This window comes from Otolemur garnettii, unplaced genomic scaffold, assembly GCF_000181295.1.
Source record: "Otolemur garnettii isolate 467f Iridium unplaced genomic scaffold, OtoGar3 scaffold00074, whole genome shotgun sequence".
Taxonomy (NCBI): Eukaryota; Metazoa; Chordata; class Mammalia; order Primates; family Galagidae; genus Otolemur; species Otolemur garnettii.
In genome coordinates, this window is record NW_003852469.1 from 3,864,380 (window position 1) to 3,882,095 (window position 17,716).

Below are 17,716 nucleotides of genomic sequence, written 5' to 3' on the forward strand. Positions count from 1 at the left end.
GGCGGGTCCGGGCTGGGGATTCGAACCCGCCACCTTAGGTGTACGTGGCTGGCGCCTTAGCCGGGTGAGCTATAGGCGCCGAGCCTTTTTTTTTTTTTTTTAAGAGATGGGGGCCTCACTCTGTTACCCAGGCTAGGGTGCAATGGCGCTTTGAGAGCTCACTGTAACCTGTCTAACTCCTGGGCTCAAGAGATCCATCCTCCTGCCACCACCTCCTGAGCAGCTAGGACTACAGACTCCACCACCATACCCATCTAATCCTTTAATTTTTTTTTTTTTTTTGTGGAGCAGGAAGGGTCTTGCTATGTTGCCAACATTGGTCTTGAAACTCCTAGACTCAAGTGATCCTCCTGCCTCAGTCTTCCAAAGTAACGGGATTTATACAGAAGTGAGCTGCTATGCCTGGCTTTAAATTCTTAAATATGATTAAGACAAGAAAAACAGGAAAAAGAGGTCCTATTTTGCCTACCAGTGGCCATTCTCAAAAAGTCAAGTCATTTGGCTTATTTCTTCTTACAAGTGCATGTATTTAAAATATTAGTACTTTGGAATGGTCAGTGGCATTTCAGCAGAGTCACAGGATATAACTATTTCTTTAAGATTTTATTTTGGTCTTATTTCTTTTTCTTTTTGTTTTTTGAGACAGAGTCTCAAGCTGTTACCCTGGGTAGGGTGCTGTAGCATCACAGTTCACAACAACCTCAAACTCTTGGGCTTAAGCAATTCTCTTGCTTCAGCCTCCCAAGTAGCTGGGACTACAGGTACCTGCCACAAAGCCTGGCTATTTTTTGGTTGCAGTTGTCATTGTTCTTTGGCAGACTCAGGCTGGGTTTGAACTGGCCAGCTCTGGGTCTATGTGGCTGGAGCCCTAACCGCTTGAGCTACAGACACTGAGCCTTATTTCTAATAACAATTAAAATGTTAGAACAATTTCATAACTATGTTAGACTTTTAATTCCAAATTAATATATTAATGACAGCCTTTAGGAAAATATATCTACTGAACCCATTAGTGAACATTTCCCCCATTAAAAAAATTCCAGCTACTTTTTTTTCACATTTGATATTGGCTTTACTAACAAAAATCATCACCTACAGATGAAAATGACTTCATTCTCAAGCCAAATATTTCCAAAGTAGCTTTGACAACTTGTATTTTTAAATAACACAATGCCCTCATTAAAAATGAAGAATCTTTTTGAAACCCACCAAATGTTAAGCCTGCATATTATCCTTCAAGATTTAACACAGTAAGCAAATTTAATTTTTATAGGTTTTTCTCCAAACACTTTTCTTTAAAACAAAACCTAAGTGTAGAGAACCACTGTCAAATTAAAATCCATATTTTGGTTATCTAGCAGCAAAGAATATTCAAAAGATAACATATCAGAGATTCTGGGTTCTGGGTATTAGTTCTGCCACTAAATAATAAAGTGATCTATTTATATCTTCATTTTTCTCATTAGTAAACAAAGGGAAACTGGAATGTCTTTAAGTTGCCATGTCAACTCCTAAGTATGTCAAAATTCTTTTGGTGAAATTTTTAGCTACTTGAAAATAGGAACAGAAGACTGATTTAGTACCCCCTTACCACAAAATCACTCCTTTGTCAATGCTTGGGTGTTATTTTCTTCCAAAATAAATAAAAGATAAATATATAAAAGGAAACATATTTAGTGTTGGTGCATCTTCTAATCAGACACTATTAACCATTTCTTTTAAAATTAAATTACCTACCTCACTGGGGTGTTGTGAGGATTAATTCATTAGTGTTTGTAAAGCACTTTGAGATCCTCAGGTCAAAGGCGCTATAGAAGTGCAAAGTAGTAGTATTATTACTAGATTCTTTGCTTATGTAAGGAATTTCACAATCCTTTAAAATCTAACTCTGTGTAATGATTTAGACAACTATTGGTAAACCCCTGCAATTTATCTACACTATTTTCTGAATATATTATAGTCAGGGGCAGATGTTTCAAAAAAAAATAGTTTTAAAGGTTGAACTCTGATCTACCAATGGAAGGAGAGAGTACGAAAAAAACCCAGAGTGACAAATCTTGTCTAGCATAAAATTTTGGTGAGAAATCTGGTCAGTCAGATTTAGAAGTGTGCCTAAATTGTAAGAAAAACAAAACAAAAATCCACTTTTTAATAAGATTCTCTAATTTTCTCTTTCTTCAAGAGAAGAGGAAACAATTTCCAATCAACTCACTTTAAAAGCTAGCACTGCACTTATAAATTATATTACATGCACTTTACATGCAACTGTTATTTAAACCTGTGTATTTAAATCACTGTAAACAGTATTAGTATGAACTGACATCAAAATAACTGAGCTGCCTTTTCTTTAAACTAGCCTCCCACCTCCAATTACACAAAGCAAACTAAGTATTGAGGTTAAAATGACTTTGGCTTGGAGTTTTAAGAGAAAAATTATAACCAAGGGCCGTATTTAAAATCTTGGATTATTCTATTATTTTCCACCCCCTTCTCTAACCAAATCTCTTTACAATAAAATGTGTTTTAAAACCAAAACAGCACACACACATACACACATGCAAACACACAAAGCTTAGAGAACCAGAGCTATCTCTGTATCAGACGTTCTACTCAATAAACACACACTTCTTTAAAAAAAAATCCCAACATTCTCTGATGAGATTCTCCCAGTAAAACACAAGCTCTAAGTTCCCCAAATCAAACTGAAATTCACATATTAAATTTTAAACACTTACCTCCTGCTCCTGTTGAAAGATGACAACTCTACCACCTTTATCTCCTGTTGCTAGTAATTCTCCAGAATGATTAAATTCTACTGTAGAAATTATATCTGCTGTATAATTGAAACAAAACCAAAAAAAGACATTAGTTTTTCTTTCCCAATTCACTAGTTTCAGAACTTAGAATGTTTTTCCTAACAATCAATATCAAACCACCAGCAGAAAAAAGGTAAATGGAAAGTTCTTTTAAAAGCATTTTGATCCACCAAAAAAAGGTCCCCAGAAAGAAACTACTTTAATAGGAACAAATACAGGTTTATTAATATTTCACTAAATTCATGAATGCAAAGAAATCAACAATTTGCAAAATATTCTATTTATTACAGCTAACTATCTTTCTCATACTGAGATGAGACAATTAAGTTCTTGAACTCATTCTAGAAAAAGCTACATACCTCACTGCTGAATAAGGTCACTAGTCACCTTTGAGGTCCTTCCCTTGGAAAGCTATGCACCAATGCTTAGCACACCCTTCAAAGCACTTTTCTAGGGTAAGCTCACAAACTTAACTGTACAACCTTGTACACTTTATCTTTTCCCTACGTCTAACTTGTTACATTCATCTAAATTTAAAAAAAATTATAGCTCCTTGTTAGGTAGACGAGCCAATTACAATGAACAATAAAAATATCAAGGATCATAGGTTCTCTGCTGAGCAGCAGGAAAAACTAGGTGAGTAGGTTTGGTATAGGATGGGCTCAATATCTAATAAAGGAAAAAACTTTTATCTTTTTTAGGTGAAGACACAAAAGATTTAGATGAACTTAAAGATGATTAAGTCAGTAAGAAGAGGAGCAGTGCATGTGGCTCAGTGAGTAGGGTGCTGGCCCCATATACCAAGGGTGGCAGGTTCAAACCACACTTCGGCCAAACAACAACAAAAAAATAGCTGGGCGTTGGGGCAGGTGTCTGTAGTCCCAGCTACTCGGGAGGCTGAGGCAAGAGAATCGCCTAAGCCCAGGAGTTAGAGGTTGCTGTGAGCTGTGATGCCACAGCACTCTACCGAGGGCAACAAAGTAAGACTCTGTCTCTATCAAAAAAAAAAAAAAAAGTCAGTAAGAAGAGCATCACAGTGAAAGGACTGAGAAGACGTGGGGCTGGGGGATGGAGTTGGGGAGGCATATTCCACACTTATTTTATCCTGAGAAGGCAGAACTAGAATCAAGTAATAAAGCAATAGGTATGACACCACAAATGGAAGACAATACCAATTCCCACAGCAAGTTACAGTGAGGTTACGGACCATGTGATGGAGGGGGGAAAGCAGCAAAAGTCTGCATTACAAGATGCAAAAGAAACTAAAAGACACCTGTCCTAACAATGTATCACACCAGAAACGAATACTTTATGATGAGATTTCCATAGTAGAATGATGGAGTAAGTGCCTGGGAGTGAACCAGCTTTGTAGCAAAGTTACCATATTTTAAGAGGCACTCTCAAGACACACTGGGGAATCTAGAAACAACTGTCTCGGCTCGGCACCTGTGGCTAAAGCAGCTAAGGCGCCAGCCACATACACCTGAGCTGGCAGGTTTGAATCCAGCCTGGGCCCGCCAAACAACAATGATGGCTGCAACCAAAAAAAAAAAAAAATTAGCCCACTGTGGCGGGCACCTATAGTCCCAGCTACTTGGGAGGCGGAGGCAGGAGACTCTACTGAGCCCAGGAGTTGCAGGTTGCTGGGAACTGTGATGCCACAGTACTCTACCCAGGGTGACAGCTTGAGGCTCTGTCTCAAAAAAAGAAAAGAAAAGAAACAACTATCTCAAATATCAAGAAGCTGGACATCAGGAAAAAACAAAAAATCAAAGACTTACACCACAAAAGTCACTAATACTAGATAAAAGGATTACCTATTGATAGATTTTCTTAAGATTCTGGTGCTTTTAACTATTTACCTTGCCAAAAGCCAAAGAACAAAGAGAAACTTTTAGAAACAGCCAACCAAGCCACTATAGCTCAACAGTGTAGGGGAATTATATTTGGGGAGGAGTGGTGGTGGTGGTGGTGGCAGAATAGATTTGTGGCCTCCAATAATTTCCATAAAAATATCGGCTAGATTGCTAGCTACCACCTAAAGTAAACAAGGAGAAATATGTCTATTTCTGTTGACTGGAAATGCTTTTGTTGCAAGTCCTAGTAAGTTCAACAAAACTGATTACCAGATTCCAGGATATTATCTTGCATATTGACACTGTTCTTGCGTTCTAGAGTTGCACTTTTAACACCTAAGCATAAATAAACTAAGAACATTTATATAGATATGGAATGAGTACTACCCACATATAATGCACATCCTTATTTTTCCCTAAAAAATTTGGGCAAAAATGTACACATTAGACACAGCAAAATACGGAAAATACGTTAAGTACACTAAGATTAGAACCATAACTAAGTTCCTAGAGTCTCTGACAATGACCAAGATTTCTGTTCTGGAATGGATTGATCATTCAGTTAGCTGAGGCTCTCAACATTAAGAAAATATGTTAAGTTAGAAGTTTAACATACGCCTGCAATTTCATTTCCTAGTATTAATCTTCTGGTACTTATTTTAACAGTATTGCCCCCAGAATCCGAACATCCCAAAACTTAAACTTGGAATCTAAACAAAAAATTTGAGCAAATTTTTGCCCAAAATCCAAACGCTGCTTTGGAATCCGAAAGGTCAGCACGTTGTTCCTGTGTTTTTGTGCTTCCGTTTCCCCAGCGCTCAGGCCTTCCACACGCTTTGTCATTCAGTTTGTTGTCAGAAGGTGTAGTGAAAGCATTTCATGTGACTGCTAATTTTTTGTGTGTTTTTTTTAATATAACAACTAAGTGTATTCGCCATGGGTCCTAAAGAGTGTAGTGAGCAAGAGTAAGAGGAAAGCTATGAGGACTACAATTGAAATTAAAACAGATCTCACTGCTAAGCATGAAAGCAGAACACATGTGGCTGGTCTCGCTAAGTTCGGGATGCTTCAATCAACTGTTTGTACAATTTTTTAAAATAAAGAAGCTATCAAAGCAGCTGATGTGGCGAAAAGGGCTTATGACATTGACCTCTAGGAGATCCTAAAATATGAAAGAGATAGAAAACCTCTTCTTAGTTTGGATTAATGAAAAACAACTGGCTGGTAATGTAATTTCTGAGATGATAATTTCCACGGTGATTTAGATAAAGGCATGCCTGATACCAGTGTCCTAAAGCCAGGAGGGGTGGTTCAATAACTTTAAGAAAAGGAGTGGGATTCACAGTTTTGGTATGCTGGGAGAGGCTGCCAGTTCTAATTCGGAAGCAGCAGAAAAGTCTGTAGAGGAGTTTTTAAGGAGTTTGTGAACAGTGAGGGGTATGTTTTGAACAAAGAGTTCAATTGTGACAAAACAGGCCTTATATTTTTAGGTTTTTATAATTTCAATTTTATTAATTTACATTTTGTTCAAATATTACTTGTTAATATTTTGCCTGAAAAATTCAATGTATTTACTGTTAAAATCATTTTGAAAACTCACGTTTGTGGGACCCAGAACAGATTAATCCAGTTTCTATTATTTTAAAGGGAAAAAATTGTCTTGGAACTTGAATCCGAACTTGAGTTCGGATTCCAAAGTACCACTGTACATGCTGGGGAGTCAGGGGTGAGAACACTCCTCCCACTTCCCCCACTCCTCCCAGCGGGCATACAGATCACTTTTATCTCTGTTCAATTCAAAGGTCTACTGTCAAATATTCTGACACTGAATAGCAAAGAAATGGTATTCTCATTTTGCTGTAGTTTGTTTTAATCCTTAGAATTCCCATTAAGAAGCATGCTATTTTGTTAAGACACATGACTCATTTTCATCTTTTCACCTTAAATTGTCCTATATATTCTATATGGCAAATGATGAACTTTGCAATCACTCCCCCATAGCTAACTGGAATATAGTTATCTTAAATTTCTTCTCAAGGCATTAATTTCTCATCAATTCAAGAAAACATTTCGCTCTATGATTCATCTTCAAAATGCAAGTTTTGTGTATATCTGCAAAATGCTAGTTTTCTGCTAAAAGAGTAGCCTAGCAAGGTGACAGCTATTTCCCTACAGATCACTATGATGCTTTTATACATTGTTGGCCTCTAGAGGGAGCTCAAAGTTTTCATTATTTTTCCCAAAGGTCAGGACACTTCTCCCACTTGTTTTAAGTTCATGATTAAAGAACTGTTTTATTACAGCTCCCTGAAGAGCAAGGTAAAAAATTGTCCTTTGGCAATTTCTTCCTCCTCAGGCGTGAAAAAGGATTGACCTGTGCACCTGCTTTTGGGGAGCAGACCCTGATCATTTCTTCCTCTCCCTCAACATACTCCTTCCCCACTTGGCACTGACCGCCACCCACTCCTGTAACCTGAGAGGCTGAAGAGAGGACAGAGAAATCGTGGAGGGGCAAATGCTCCCTCCCTCTCACTTCGCTGGTCACTTTTAGCACAGCAGGCTGGTGTGTCATAGGTACAGAGAAAGGAAGACAGAGCAGCTGCGTCTGCCCAGGCCTTCACTCAAAAGGCTGAGGGACCTTTTATCTCAGCACTCCTGAGATGCATTCTCAGGATGGCATCTATAAGAACTTTTGTACCAGGAAATGGCCTAAAGCGAAGACTGTCAAATCCTCACTTTACTAGCACCTGTATGACCTTGAGGAAGTACAGCCTCCCAAAGACTCAGTTTCCTCATTTTTAAATATCTGCCTCATAGAGTTGGTATGATGCCTGGTAAGCTGAAGTCTGCCAGTGACAATTTTTCTTACAGAAAGCAGTAATAAGCCTGTTTCTAGGCTACTCCAGTCAATCTCGGTTGGTAAAGCAGCTCTCCAAATGGTCCAGCTTAGCTCACTGGAGCCCAAGGCTAAAACTTTGCTGCCTCTCTGCCAGAACGTTCACAGGGCCTTGGTCAAGGACAGGATTCTACACTCCCATGCCTCTTGGCCAAAACACAGCCTCAACTTCATGATTTCCAACAGATTATGGAGAAATCTGCATGAAATAAAATTAGTGCCAATGGCCTTTAGGATTACTTTTCCTCAACCTCTGCCTCAGTGAACAGCAACATGTTAGAGGATAAACTCCACAAAGAGCACTGGCTGCTGATGCTCACAAAGAACCCACACTGTGATGCTGGTCCCTAGGGTAACTTCCAGGGATGTGTTCTGGAACCAGCCTCTTTTCTTTATAACTAATTCCTGGACAATCTGATATCATGTTTGGATAAAACTGAATGGAATGATACCCCCTGCAATAAAGAACAGAAAGATAAAACAGTTGCTAACATATGTAGTCCACAAGTGTGATTTTTAACAGACAATACACCTTGGTGTATACCTTTTATAAGTTTTGTAAAGGAGTATTCTAAGTTTACAGTTAATCATCTTCATTACATGCTCCCCAACTTCTAACTGGCTCATAATTAATTCCACAAAGCAAATAGCCTCACATTCTGTTACCTTATCAAATACAATGCAATTTGTTTCTCATGGAAATTAATACCAACAAGTAGTACTACACAAAATCCCCATGTCTACGCATGTCTTGTTAAGACATAAGCCTTATTTTGTAATCAGAGAGTTTTGTCTTGGTAGATTCAATACCAAATCTAATTGGTTTCCTGATAGGATCCTTCTAATTTTCCTAAAAAAGGCTAAAGAGATCTTTAAGAAGTGTTACAAAAAGTTTTATAGACTTTATTCCTTCTTCTTCTTCTGTTTTTTTTTTTTTTTGAGACAGAGCCTCAAGCGGTCACCCTGGGCAGTAGAGTGCTGTGACATCACAGCTCACAACAACCTCCAACTCCTGGGCCCAAGCAATTCTCTTGCCTCACCCTCCCAAGTAGCTGGGACTACAGGTGCCCGACACAACACCTGGCCATTTTTTGGTTGGCAGGCCTGGGCTGGATTCAAACCCGACAGCTCTGGTGTATATGGCTGGCGCCTCAGCTGCTTGAGCTACAGGCACCAAGACGCCCCCCCCCTCCTTTTTAGTGATCTTTTGTCACTGGATAGAGACTTTATTCTAGTAGCAAAAGAGAGCCCACTGGGTAATTTTAAGTAAGAATAATCTAATTAGATACATGTCTTAGATTACTTGAACTAAGGTGAAGAGGTCTGGGAACCAGGAAAATTAAGAGGGAAAACTAGAGACCAATCTGGAGTTACTCTAGAAATTGTGGTAAGCGCCAGCCGTGATTTGAGCCAGTACAATAAAATAACAATATTCTTAACCTAGCAACATGTAAAACACATAAAGTTGGTAGCATTCATAAACCCATTCAACAGAAAAAGAAACAAAAGACAGGATGTGACAGATTTTAAAATACACTGATGAAGTACATAAAGCAAGGACTGAAAATGTGCAGAGAGTAAAGATGAAGGCAGAATAATGCCCAGGTACCCACCTTGAGTGAGTGTACTGAACATCATCAGTAAGTGTTTACCTTACGTTAAGTATTACTTAAGGCTTGGTGCCTGAAGCATATAGTGTTACGGTGCCAGCCACATACACCAAGGCAGGTGGGTTCAAATCCGGCCCAGGCCAGCTAAACAACAATGACAACTGCAACAAAAAATAGCCAGGCGTTGTGGCGGGCACCTGTAGTCCTAGCTACTCGGGAGGCTGAGGCAAGAGAATCACATAAGCCCAAGAGTTTGACGTTGCTGTGAGCTGTGACACCACTGCACTCTATTGAGGGCGACGCAATGAGACTCTTGTCTCAAAAAAAGAGGGGGGGCAAGAAAGCAATTAAACTAATGCAGAATCCACAAGAGAAGTGGTGGCAGAGAAGACTGGAGCCCTTTGTGGAGGAGGCTTGTTGGAACATGGGTTTGTTCTAAAGCGTGATCAGAAGTCACCAGAGCATTTCTAACTTTTGTTTTAAAGCGATTACCTGTTATATGACAAACTGTAAAACTGGAAGGAAAAATGGTTCATAAGTTGTTGCAGCAGCCAAAGCAGGAAATGATGAGGGTGAGAACTTAGGAGGTTGGCCACAGAGAAACTCAGGACACATTCTGAGGACGGTGCTGCCCCTGCCAAAACCTGAAGGGCAGAGTTGTCAAAACCAAGCTTGATGGGGAGAAAAATACATAGCTGACTGAAAGAGACAGAATTTCCATTTTCACATCTTTGGTGTAGATTCCAAGTAGACATGAAAGTAGCAATGTTACACAGGCAATGTGATATGATGATATATATATTTTGGTTCCAGGCTCACAGCTCCTATAATCCTTGTAATTTCCTAGGTGATGAAAGAAATGAGTATCTTTTATTAAAATATCTGGCCTTTTACCCTTAGTTTGAAAGAGCTCCAAAGTGAAATAAGCCCTTTTCAATGAGAGTTTGTTAATGAGGGGATTTCTGGAATGTTCCTAGATAAACAAGGATGGGGATAAAGGGCTGTTGGCAAGGAATCCAAAACCCTTGTGCTCAGAAGGTCAGCAAACTCCCAGTTCTACCTCTGAGGAAAGGAGAAGGGCTGAAAGTTGAGCCGATCACCAATGCCAATGATTTAAGCAGTCATGTCTTCATGATAGAACCTCCACATAAACTCAAATAGACAAGAGTTTAGGGATCTTCCAGGAAGGGGAACAAAAACACATCCATGGCACACCCCCACTCCACGAGGATGAAACACCCTGTGTTTGGGACCCTACAGATCTCATCTGGCTGTTCATTTGTATCCTTTAAAATACTCCTTAAAATAAACCAGTAGGAAGTAGTTCCCTGAGTCCTGTGAGCCACTCTAGCTAATTAATAAATCCCAGAGGGGGTTCTGGGAACCCTGATTTACAGCCAGTTAGATGCACAAGTAAAAGAACCTGGGGTTTGTTGACTGACATCAAAAGTGAGGGACAGTTCTTGTGGGATTGAGCACTCAAACTGTGGGATCTGGTGTCAGTTAGTGTCAGAAATGATTTAGAGGGCACCAAGCTCCTACCTACTGCAGAACTGACTGCTTATCTGATGGACATAGGGAAAGCCGCCCCACATCTGGTGTCAGAAGCATGTTGTAAGAGAAGAAACTGAGCTTGCTTTTTCTACATAGGCAGTTAGATATATTTGACAGAAGTTAAGGAAGAGGAGAGAGATGTAATAAGGGCATCATCAGGCCAGAGAAGACGTTTGAAAGGCATGCAACATTTCAACATGATTTGTTAGTACATGCAGATAAAGAAAATCACTGATCTGGGCAGCGCCTGTGGCTCAGTGGGTAGGGTGTTGGCCCCATATACCAAGGGTGATGGGTTTGAATCTGGCCCGGGCCAAACTGCAACAAGAACAACAACAACAACAAAAATAGCTTGGCACTGTGGCAGGTGCCTGGAGTCCCACTTACTCGGGAAGCTGAGGCAAAAGGATCGCCTAAGCCCAAGAGTTGGAGGGTGCTGTGAGCTGTGATGCCACAGTACTCTACCCAGGGCAACAGCTTAAGACTCTGTCTCCAAAAAAAAAGGAAAATCACTGATCTGGTCCAAGGGATGATCCTTGAAGCCTCCTTCCTCAGTGGCTGAGGAGGTAGGAAATTTTTCTGGAAGCTAGGCAAAGACAGTGTTTCTAAAAGGAGACCATTATAAAAGAGGCATCTGAAAGTACTTGGCAATCAGATAAAGGGCTGAAAATTAAACTTGATTTTGGTAATGTGGACGTTTTGTGGGTGATTCCAACAAAAGTGGATTAGCTTTAAGATACAAATTGCTGTTTCCTTGTAGCTTTATTTTATAGCTGTCAAAAAGCAAGGCTGAATCATCTAGGCTGAAATCACTGTTCTGACGTGTAAAATTTCATTTATGAGGGGCACACTCTTAATGTAAGTGCCACAGAGGAACATTTCCCTCTACTTCTACCTGTCTTGGGTTACTCTGGAAAACAGAATGGAGAGTTAACTAAATCTCAAGTTGACTCACCATGCCTTGTGATTTGCTGACCTTTTACAGCTGGGTGCCAAACTGGGTGTACTGAAAGTAGTAGGTTTTTTCAAGAAAAGTATTTGAGTAAAATACTGAATCACTGCACGCCTTAAAAATGCCATGTTGTTGCCGTATGTGAAGGATGCCTTCACCAGTTTATGATTCTTAGTTAGAGCAGGTTTTTCGTCAGAGTTCTCTAGATGACACTCTACCACCTTTTAGCACAGTGCAATCCATCTAACTTTGTATGATGGTAAGAATGTTCTACTCCGCACTGTCCAATATAGTAGCCACTAGCCACACCAAATTACTGAGCACCTGAAATGTGGACAGTGCAACTGAAAAAAATGTATTTATTTTATTTTAATCAAATTTAATAGCAGGCAGCACAGGTCTAACATTAATTACAGAAAATAAATGCAATCAGAACCTGATGTATCTTCTTTTGCAGGTAACTTGCTTCTTGCCTGGATACTTGCATTTATTTATTTCCATATCCAAAAATTTAAAAATTCACTAAATTATCCCTAGGTACAGACCGCATTTATTTTGCTTGATATTCACACTCTAGTTATCTGTAAAATAATATTAACAGGACCTACTACCACATGAAGGATGCAGAGGATATGAAATTAGTTTCAACATGACAAATAATTGGCCTGTGCTTTTTGGTCTGCTTTGAGCTAAGTGTGTGTTTCTTTTAAAACAATTTTTTTAGAGACAGGTCTTGTTTGGTTGCCGAGGTTGGATTGCAGGGCCTCAATCATAACTCACTGCAACCTTGAACTTCTGGGCTCAGGCAATCCTCCTACCTAAGCCTCCCAAGTAGCTGGGACTCAAGAAGTGTACCATCATGCCCAGCCAGTTTTTTAATTTTTGTAGAGATGGGGTCTCATAACGTTGCCCAGGCTGGTCCTGAACTCGTGCCTAAAGCGTCTTCCTTCCTCAACCTCCCAAAGTACTAGGATTACAGGAGTGAGCCACCACCCCCAGCCTTTAACCTCCCTGCTGCTACTTGCCTCCCAAAAGTCAATAATTAGTTAAGAATCACAACTTTCACGTAAGAACTCCTTTCCATTTTCTGATTCTTTCAACTGTTCATGAGCCTCCAAAATAATACTAATTAGTTTTCTTTACATTTCAACGTTTTGGGGCAGTGCCTGTGGCTCAAGGAATAGGGTGCCAGCCCCATATACGGGGTGATGTCGGGTTCAAGCCCAGCCCTGGAGAAAAACTACAAAAAAAAAAATTAATTATAATAAATTAATAAATTTCAACGTTTTCTCTTCTTTCTTGCAGCAAATCTCTTTTGACAGAAATTGCCTGCTCACACTAATCACTTTCATTTTATAGTACATATTAAATCTGTATATCTCTATTATTTTGTGTATGCACCTTTAAAAAGAAAGTTCCATGTTTATGTAGTAATATTGGGAATTACATTTAGAAACCAAGTTCAAATCTTTTAGACCTAAGAGGGGAAATGTTTACATTGTAACTTCCTATGTTCTCTACTGCCTAAAAATTTACCTCAAAGATAGGCAGCCTAAAATCATAAACAATTATTATTTCATAGATTCTATGGGTCAGGAAGGGGGGGGTGTTTGAGCTCAGGCTCTCTCACAAAGTTACAGTATCAGCCAGGACCACAGTCATCTCAACACCAACACCTGAGTGGAGAAGGATCTACACTCAAACTCATGTACCTGGCTGTTGGCAGGTGTCAGGTCTTCAAGGGATTCTGGCCAGAGACACCAGATCCTGGACACATGAACTCCTCAGGGAAACTCACAAAATGGTCGCTGGCTTCCTGCAGAGAAGTGAAAATGGGTGACCCAACATGGAAGTCAAAGCCTTCTCATCACCTAATCTCAGAAGCGACAGCCTATCACTTCTACCATACTTGTAGAAGCAAGCACAGAGGTCCAGCTACATTATGGGTGAGGGATTCACAAAGACATGATTACAAGAAAGCAGGGTTCATTGGGGGCCATTGTAAAGGTTGCTTGCCATACTTCCCTGGTTGGCTTACAGACTCAGTAATATGTGGCCAGGGAGTAGTCTTGTAGGCCAAAGAAGATAGCTTCAGAGAAGAGTTTCAATTCTGTGCTCCATGGTTAAATCTCTTTCCTGCCACCATGCTAGATCCTTTGCTGGCCACACTTCCCTTGATAAGAGCCATTCTGAGCTATTCTGTTTTTTAATCCTAGCTTCAAAGTACAAAATACATCAACCAACTGCCTTATGAGTCATCCTTCAGTTTGAACTCTGGCTACTCAAAGTAGGAGGGAAATCAACACTAAGGCAATCAGTAAGGCCTTCCCTCATTATATTTCTCCTTTATACCACTGCCTGCCAAAATTCTTTTTAGTTAAGTTATGGCGCTCTTCCACAGTTTCCAAGGTTACTGAACTCTCTCCATTATGCTTGTTGGTCATTTCTGTGTGTTTATCTGTTTGTTTTAACACATGGGCTTAGATAACCCCCGGAAATCAACACAGCTATTTGTTTTAAGTAAGGCACTCTACACATTCTTTAAGAGACTCTGTTTCAGTAAATTATGACAGGAAATGCTCGTTGGTTTTCCTAACCATATAATTCAATTCTATTGTTGGATAAAACAAAGATTTTTAACCCATGCCATCAACTTGTAGGATACTGTCTACAAGGGTAATTTATAACTGTTGATTTCTTTTTAAAAAGTCACCAAACTTAGTTCATTTTAAAACAGTACAAAAACTTACTAAGCATAGCAACAATTTAACAATGTACCTACAACCTTAAAAGAAATCTGAGAGACAAAGCTACTCAGCAGTATGAATTCATCAAACCGACAAGACAAACTAACCACACCCAGTTATAAAGTACCTACAGTGTATTACTGAAGAATGTGCATAATACTTAAAGACAAGTGTTAAATCAGATTATCAACAGTATTTAACTCACAAACCAAAACATTCACTTCTGGTTTGACAATTACTTTCTGATCTTATGTCAGACTCCTCCAACAGGAATCTTTTCCTGTTCTGCTCTGATGTTGGAACCTGTCTGTCAAGTTTTTTTTGTTGTATTCTAACACAAGCCCTCAACTTGCTCCGGAATCACATAAAGTCAAAGTACATATAACAGGAACAGTTACAGCTTCTAGGAAGGATTTTCCAAGTGATCTGAAAAAGATAATACTTCAAGAATAGGAATTAGGTGCCTATCACTGTGATATGAAAACGATGTGCTTCTCACTCCATGACAAGAGGTTATTGACAATGCTGAGTACATTTTCTGGCCCTCAAACACACTTGACCACTGGTTCTAGGAAGAAATAGCCTACTCAATTTGAAAAACCAATAGTTACTTTAGAATACACAAAATTTATGGGACAGTGGACAGAGCTGATCAGTACTGTGGATGTTATAATGATTTATAAGAAGGTCTCACAAATGGTAGAAAAAAATTCTTTTGGCTGATAATAGTTGCAGTTGTGAACAGCCACATTCTTCACTCATTAGGTAAAAAGGAGAGTGGAGAGAAAGTACAGACATGCCTTTCTTACAGGAGAAATCTCATCACTCAGCTTGTAAGCACTGTGAGGAAGAGAAATTCAAGAAAGGGGAAGACCCAACATCTTCTGACATGAGGAAAGGCTAAATGGGGATGAATTTTATAATGTAAAATGAGAAAAATAGTCAATGTAGTATTGTATGGTTTGCAGCAGAAGAAATGAGAAAGGTGAAAGGAGAGAAACCATTTTCTACTCTGAGACTTGCAAGAGGAAGCCTGGACTTCAATCTGGAGAATTGCTTCAAGAAGTATCACACTCAAAAAAAAAATGTCAACAAAAATAAAAACAAATACTTAAATTTCATGTAACCTAAAAAAGATAATAAAATCATCAAGTGAATTCATATTTATGTTTTTCTCTTTTAAAATATAGGATAATTACAAGTAATCCTCCAGCCTTTTTCCCGCCCCAAATAAGTAAGAGCTAGGGAGTATGCAGGTGACAGAAAAATCAAATTGGAAATTACACTTTCCTACGTTATACAGCTCAGATCCTCTACCCCTACAGCCAAAGGTAATTTATTCCTTATTGCCTGAGAATGCAAATGAAGGGGATAAGAGAAGAATCACCCAAAACTAAATCAGACAGCAACAAATTTTCTCATCTGATATCCTGGTACAAAGCGTAGAGTTTACTGGATAATCAGAATCAGCATTCTTACTTTCTGCTGGTGGGTGCTCAGGAAGCAAAATTCAGAGACTTAACCCATAATACATGAAGTGGACACATGGCTACCACATCTGGCTAGACAGGCCCGCTACCCTGTACAGACACCTGATCTCCCAATTTCCGGGTGTTATGTTCTTGTCAAAAGAGGGGGATTTGTCTAACATTTTAGCAATTCGCTTAAGGAATAAAATCATTTATCTTGGCAAAGATGCAGGATACAAAATCAACACACAAAAATCAGTTGTGTTTCTATACACTAACAATGAACAATTCAAAAAGGAAATTAAGAAAACAATTCCATTTACAATAGCACCAAAATGAATAAAATACTAAAGAATAAGGCAATAGGCTTCCACATTGAAAACTACAAAATGCTGCTAAAAGAAAAAAAAAAGGACAAAAATAAATGGGAAAATGTTCTGTGTTCACAGATAGGAAGACTTAATTCTTATCAAAATCCCTAAGGCATATTTTGCATAAATAGAAAAATTTATCCCAATGGATTCTATCAATGGAATACAAAGCTGAAAAATAAATCCTAGCACATGTAGCCACAATGATTTTTCACAAGGTTACCAAGACCAATGAATAAGGAAAGTACTCTTTTCAGAATATGGTTCTGGGAAAACTAGATATCTATACACGAATGACTAAAACTGGACCCCTGCTTTACATAATATACAAAATTAACTCAAAACCAAGCAAAGAGCTAAACATAAGACCTAAAACTATACAACACAAGAAAACACAGGGGGAAAGCTTCAGGACATTGAATTTGGCATTATCTTAGAAATGACACCCCAAAGAAAGGAAACAAAGAAAAAAATATGAACTGAACTTCATCAAAATTAAAAACATTTGGCTCGGCACCTGTGGCTCAAGTGGCTAAGTCGCCAGCCACATACACCTAAGGTGGCAGGTTTGAATCCAGCCCAGGCCTGCCAAACAACAATCATGGCTGCAACCAAAAGCCTGTGGTCCCAGCTACTTGGGAGGCAGAGGCAGGAGACTCACTTGAGCCACGGAGTTGGAGGTTGCTGTGAGCTGTGATGCCACATCACTCTACCCAGGGAAACAGCTTGAGGCTCTGTCTCAAAAAAAAAAAAAAAAATAATAATAATAATAAAATAAAATAAAATAAAATAAAAACAGTTGTTAATCAAAGGACACAATAAACAAAATGAAAAGGCAACCCATGGAATGGGAGAACATATTTGTAAATCATTTTATATAAAGAACTCCTACAGGTCAATAATCAAAACACAAACAACCCAATTTCAAATGGGCAAAGCAGCTGAAAAGAAGATATACAAATGAGGAATAAGTACAAGAAAAAACGCTCAAGATGGGCTGGGCGTAGTGGCTCCGGCCTGTAATCCCAGCACTCTGGGAGGCTGAAGCAGATGGACTATTTAAGCTCACAGGTTCTAGACCAGCCTGAGGCAGAGCAAGACCCCATCTCTAAAAAACAGCCTGGCCCTGTGGCAGGTGCCTGTAGTCCCAGCTACTTGGGAGGCTTAGGCAAGAGAATTGTTTGAGCCCAAGAGTTGGAGGTTGCTGTGAGCTACGATGTCGAGGTACTCTATCAAGGGTGACAAAGTGAGGCTGTCTCCCTCCCCAAAAAATGCTCAGGATAACTAACCACTAGGGAAATAAATATGAATCAAAACCATAATGAGATAACACTTCATACCCATTAAGAGAGATGTTCAAAAAAGTGTTAGTGGCTCAGTGCCTGTGGCTCAAGCGGCTAAGGCGCCAGCCACATACACCTAAGGTGGCGGGTTCGAATCCCCAG

At 39.3% G+C, this 17,716-nt stretch overlaps 1 protein-coding gene across 3 annotated transcripts in view; it reads right to left on the bottom strand.

Annotated features, from left to right (window-relative positions):
- PPP2R2A (protein phosphatase 2 regulatory subunit Balpha) overlaps window positions 1–17,716 on the bottom strand; it is a 79,102-nt gene that overhangs the window by 34,995 nt on the left and 26,391 nt on the right. The window contains exons 3-4 of one of the 3 annotated variants that reach the window (XM_023515590.1): window positions 2,736–2,833; window positions 1,738–1,808 (exon numbers count right to left, since the gene is read on the bottom strand). Coding sequence is in view for 1 of the 3 variants with exons in the window: in XM_003793958.2 (XP_003794006.1) it covers window positions 2,736–2,833 (98 nt within the window). In the remaining 2 variants the exon portion in view is untranslated. Of the gene's footprint in view, window positions 1–1,737; window positions 1,809–2,735; window positions 2,834–13,396; window positions 13,541–17,716 lie in introns of those variants that run through there. The other 2 variants (XM_023515591.1, XM_003793958.2) reach the window with 2 other exon arrangements.